Below are 6,000 nucleotides of genomic sequence, written 5' to 3'. Positions count from 1 at the left end.
TTTAGTGAGTAAAAGCTGAGCCAAAGTTGACTTGAAAGCGCAATCGTGAGTTGTCCAAAAAAGCTCAAGGTGTCACATTAGATTTTCGCGTGAACTTTCCCAGCGGACATATTTTTTATTTCATCTTTCCAGGTGAGAGATTTTGTCAGCGGGGGGTCGTCTAGAGGAATCGGCTTTGCTCGATGCGCCGGTGCTAATCTTCTCCGCGTTCATTAGTGCAACGTGCCAAATTAGCATTAGCACTTACGTACGCGGCAGCATCAAAGCGCAGCCGGCGACTTTTGCGATCTATGCGGCTAACGCAGGTGGGAGCAATTAGGCTGAAATATGCAAAAGATGTCAGAGGTGACGAAAGTCCGCTGGCGCAACGAGAATTTGGAGGGGGGGATGGTCAGTAGGGATCCCGCAGTGCTAATGATATCAGACGTCAAAAAAGAGAGAGAAAAAAAAAAATTACGAGTGAATCTGGTCCTGGAGTCTCATTGGGTCACAGAGTAAGAGATGATTAACAACTGACTGAAGAAGATGAACAGATTTTTATTTTTTTTATGTTTGGTGTCATTCAATGTCAAGTGTGGTCTTGCACTCAAAATGTCGAGATCTTCAACAAGAATCGCCTTGCATGTTCCGTGTTGACAACGATGTGAGCAGGATTTTGCTGTTTGAAGTTTCAAAGATTCTTCGCTGCTCGAGTACTGACAGGGACTTCAACTCTGCGGTTCGTGCTGATGTGGCGCGCACACTAAATGACTTCACAGCCTGGAGGTTGGGAAGCGTGGTCGTGCATCACGGCAGCGGCCCGCAACAAACGAGCGCCGTTCGACATCCAACTGCCACCAACGTAATTAGAGCGCCGATGAGTCGGACTAATGAGCCGATGAGCGATCCCGCTCATGCGTCCGCGTCACCGCGCGGCGGATTGTCAGCGTGATGGCGGTCGCTCGCTCGTTAACCTCATGAACAGCAGGTGAGCGGCCGTGATGGAGCGGTGTCGTCGCCGCCGCCGCAGATTTCGGGAGCCAGCTGGCGAGGCTTCCATTTACTCCCAAGGCAAAATTTATGACCAGCAGGAAAACTGGAAAGTCAGAAATTTGATTTGAGGATTGTGGCGCTCTTCTTTCATTCTTGACAAATTTGAACTTGAATTGAGAATTATGGCTACTTGAGTGCCGATGAAAATGATGTTGGACCACAGCTCTCACAAACATTTCGACAAAAGATCTCCGACCTATTTTTCAATTATGAATTAGTTCAGTTTCACTTGTTGATCTTGAAGTTGATTTGAGGATTTTAGATAGTCAAGTGCAGACAAGAATTTTTTTATGATCGTGACATTTGCCGTCACCTTCCACTGACATCCTGAAAAAAGATGTCCAACCTGTTTTGCACATAGTCTGCATTCTTGATCCACTGAGGTTGATTTGAGGATTTTGGCTACTCGAGTGTCGATGAGAACTGACCATTAAATTTTTGTTGGAAACCAAAATTTGGACAGCCGTTTTCTGATGACATTTTTTTAAGACCTCATCTTGTTCCTCCCAGTCTCAGGTTTTCAGCTTTTGTTGTTGAAGAGTCACCACCTCCTTTTTTTCTTCGGCTTTTTGCATGGAATCGTGTTGTTTGTGGCGGCGGCCGACGAAGAGGCGTCATCGGCGGAGTGCTGCAGGCGGCCGAGCTAATGGAAGGGCGCCAGCGCGTGCCACGGCCAATACGAGCGCTCATTATCTTCTCTTGTGCCTTGAAGACAGACATGAAAGTGGCGGCGTCACCTAATGGCGTACTTTCGCCCGTCCAGGCGGGCGACTTATCAGCCGCCTTTGCCCGGCTGGCCCATTTTGTGCTTAAATACGCTTTTGTCTCATCGCCACGGGGCCTTTTTGTGCTTCCCCGCCGCGGTGATAATGGTGATACGCAGGCGCTGTCTTTTTGAGCTGCCTCCCGGCTAACTGCTGCAATCAAGACTCATTTAAGATATGACACACGTGGCGGCTAAAGAGGTGCCTGGCCACATGAGGATAATAAGACTGCCATCTCGCATCGCTAATGAGGTGACGAGACGCACGCACGTTGACCAGCGATATCGCAAGCCGCTCAGACTTGACATGCTAACAACCGCATGCTAACGCTCAAAATGCTGTAGCTTGCTTTCAAACATGTTTCTCAAGGATTTGGCTACATGAGCGCTGAGGAGAACTGTCTGTCAGATTGACCTTTTGACCCAATAGAATTTACAAGCGTTTCGACTGATACTTTTCTTTTCTAAATAGGTATGTAGTATTTTTGTGTCAGAATTTGACTTTTTTTTTGAGGACTCCTGCAGCTAGAGCGCTGATGAGAGTAGATTTTCAACTTGACTTTTGACTTTTTGCTTAGCGGGGCATCAATCTGCTTTCATCCACCGTGCAGTGAAAGGAAATACCGTACTTCCATATGATGGAACCCAGGGGCAGCAAATGCAATGAAAACAGCAGGGGCCCCAAAATTGAACCATGTGGAACACCAAACCACAGTGAGGCATACAGGACTCAGAGCAAGGAAGGCTAACATTCATTACTTCATGTCTGACCGTTTGAAGTTGAGTTGAGGATTGTGACTGCTCCAGTGCTGTCGAAAATTGCTTGTCTTCATTACTTTTGACGCCAGCTTTTGCAAACATTTTCGCCTCTGACATCCTTTATTTTACAAATTGAGGAAACGAGATACTTGAAGATGCCCAGTATGATTGTTTCAAGCCATTTGTTTGCCACTCCTCATTAGAGTTCATTGTAAAACGGACACATAAAAGAGAACTAAACACGTCCACTAGCTTAATGCTAATGTCTGTTGCAAACGCCAAAGACAGGCTAACACTATCTACGCTTCTTCATTTCACCATGAGTGTCCGTAAGTACGAAACCCAAAAGTCAGGTACCCAGACATAAAGGTGCAGTCAATCTGTAGTGGCCTACATGATTGGAGTGTGATGTTTTGGGGATTTTTTTGCATGACACGTTCTCATTTGCCTGCAAATCAAGGCGCAAGCACTCAGCCTTTCAATAAAACACGACCAGAGTGACAAAATGGCTTGTTTCTTGGATCGGGGAGTCAGAGGAAATTGCTCTGACTTGGCGGAATGACATTGTCACCCAATTTGGTCCCGCTGGAGCGGCGCCAGGGAACGCCGCGTCCTTTTTGGACTTCACTTCCTTCTGCAGGGGACAAAAGTGCTCCATCAATAAATGCATGCATGGCGGGCTGCCGGGCTGCTTCCTTTTACGACGCGCACAACAAGTCTGGCGCAAATGATGATGTCACTCGTCAACAGCCATTTCACTTTGGACGGATTGAGGCCTGCTGATAAAACGCGTGCACACGAGCTGAGCTTAACTTCGGAAATTAGCTCATTCAATTAAAAATCATGTCTTGGATTTTATTTGAATGATCTTATGTTGGATTATACTCTTTAAAAAAATTGTAAATTAATTTAACTTCTTAAATCAAAAACTACATTGGAGGCATTTCATTTTTTCTTTTAAAATATGACTTGAAATTTAAGTATATTTAACTGCCATTTTTCATTTGTTTTTCAATTGCTTTTCATTGTTTAACTGAAATAGATGATAGAACTTCCAATTAGCTTTCTTACGTGCAATCATCATTCTTTTTCATTTTTAGCTTGTAATTATGCTTATTTGATTCATTTCAGTTAAATAGAGAGCTTTTTAATTTTGACCCCATTTGTGTCAATTTCGGACCGTTTTCAATTGTCATTCTGTATTTTCTTTCTTTCTGATGAAATACATTTCTTACAATGAAATCTAATGAAACTCAATCGCCTCACAACCAGAAGTTGCAGTCCATAGTTAAGAACCAACGGCGTTGGAGGTTCCACGCCGATGTATTTTGGTTGTGTGGAAAGCTGGCAGGCCCGCTGACGGCAAAGCAATGCCTTGGTTCTCTTGCACTTTTTCCTGGCGGCCTGCTGACCTGAAAGTCAAGAAACATCTCCTTTCCATCTTGATAAACACTCGGCGGAGATGCTGAGCGATACTCTCGACGCCAACGATTTCCTCGCCGGCGCGGGCGCGACCTCACCTCGTTAGGACTCGCTCTCGTTAGCCGTCGCCCACCTTTCTTGGAGGCCCTTCATCTTCTCAAGAGAACCACTCCGTGTGAAATGAGCTCTCTTGAGATGATTTTCAAACTTTGAGCGCCGCATCCAGGAAAACACGGCTATCTGTTCGCCCTCATTCGTAATGTGTTGGCTGGCATGCTAACTCAGCTAAAATGCTAATTGAGCTTTTCCCATTTAATGTTAGCCTACAGTAAATGGACAATTAGCCTTTAATGTTTGTATCCAGATAGTAGTGCCATCAAGTCTTTTCAAAACGCGTCTGTGAGTGAGCCCAAATTGTGACATCACTGTGGGGCTAATTAACATAACACAACAACCACACCCACATGAGGATTCTCAGCCAGCGGCATGATCAATTCATCTGCCGAGCTGGACGACGTTCCAGAACTAAAGAAACAAGACACGGCAATATTCGATGAAAGCTAAATTGTAAGCAGAGCTGCAATGTTAGCACATAGCCCAACCAACAAAATGTATTGTAACATATTTTTTCATTAGAAAAATATCACTCTAGTGTATTTTTCTTTATATAAACATGCAATTAAAGCAAAATTGACTAGATTGTGCATCATGATTTTATACCTGCAGGGGGCAGTATGCAAGGGACTCAGTAAGCTTCAGAGGATAAAGAATATATACAGTATGCAAGAGTATTATTATATTGCCTTTCTCCATGTGTTTGGCTTTTTTAAATTTTTTATTTATTGTATTGTTTGTAACGTGCTTTGTTACAGCTCTAGCTGTTATGAAATGCGCTATATAACTAAAATTGTATCGTATAATTGTATTGTATTAAAATGTTATGACTACCACCACACTGATGCTAGTCCCGTTAGCCTATCTATGGTGTTTTGCATTGTGTGCTAACATTAAGTTATCAGACTTTTATAAGCTTTTATGTGGTTTGGTTGAATACACGATGTGTGATTCTCTTGGTTTCATGCTAAGTTTGAAAGTAAAGTGAGAATGGCAATAAATGGCTAAATAACGGCTCAATTTCTGCTGCTGCCATCATTTAGCGTTCAAATTTTCATTCCCAAACAAAGATAAAAATGTTTAAAAAAACAGCAGAGCGACGGCTCGTATCTCATAAAAGTTGTATTTTGACAAAAGCCTGCGACATAACTGGTGGGAATATACATAGGGGATCTTGTTGCTGTGCCTGCGCGTGCAACGTGAGCAGCCGCGCGGCTTGATTCTCACGCTAAACACATCGAGATCCAACAGCAGCAGCTCGTGGGCTCTTGCGGGCCTGATTAGGGCCCGAGCGGCAGCGACACGTCAGCTTGAAATACTGTCAATGTCGCCGCCACTGCTGCCCCTTGGGAGCCGGTTTTAGGTTCCGTAAAAAAGAGGGGAAAAACTTGAGCTGCCGCATGATGGAGAGCGGCGGCGAGTGCGTTTGCGAGGCTAATAAATTGTTCAGTGCGAGGTGACGGCTGGCTGTATTTACTCGGCACTCCTCTTGACAGCACCATGAATGTGCTCTTTTCCTGCACGGGGACAATTAAAGAAGGTTCCAGAGAGAGACTTTCACCGCGCTATTGATTTGATCCTTTTGACCGCACGGAGAGGGAACAAAAATAAAAAATACAAACGTAAATAAAAAAATGCAGCGTGATGAGGTGCCGGTGTGAAATTTGAACTCAGGAGAACTTTGTTTGAGTGTGTGGCAAGTAAAAATACGTTATGATGAAAGTAGTATTTTCATGAAGTAGTTGTAATAAGTGCTAAAATTGAATGATGATATTTACATTATAAATGTTAACATTTGTCACGTCAAATCAATATTACTAGTTCGATATTTCAGGTCAAAACAGACTGCCTTAAAAACATTTATGGCGAGTGAAATCCAAAGAGACCATTTTTTTACCCAAGTAAAATGA

General features: G+C 43.8%; 1 protein-coding gene across 3 annotated transcripts in view; it reads right to left on the bottom strand.

Moving 5' to 3' along the window:
* Positions 1 to 506: 506 nt before the first annotated feature.
* LOC147127113 (uncharacterized) overlaps positions 507 to 6,000 on the bottom strand; it is a 53,379-nt gene continuing 47,885 nt past the window's right edge. For 2 of the 3 annotated variants that reach the window (XM_086021103.1, XM_086021102.1), the window contains one exon: positions 507 to 1,737. In XM_086021103.1, coding sequence (XP_085877229.1) covers positions 1,525 to 1,737 — 213 coding nt within the window. In that variant the 3' untranslated portion in view covers positions 507 to 1,524. The remainder of the gene's footprint in view (positions 1,738 to 6,000) is intronic. The other variant, XM_086021101.1, reaches the window with a different exon arrangement.

This window comes from Filicampus tigris, chromosome 21 (assembly GCF_054856515.1).
Source record: "Filicampus tigris isolate MCC_2025a chromosome 21, RoL_Ftig_1.0, whole genome shotgun sequence".
NCBI lineage: Eukaryota > Metazoa > Chordata > Actinopteri > Syngnathiformes > Syngnathidae > Filicampus > Filicampus tigris.
The sequence above is the reverse complement of the archived record's forward strand: the minus strand, read 5'-3'. Positions and strand labels throughout refer to the sequence as shown.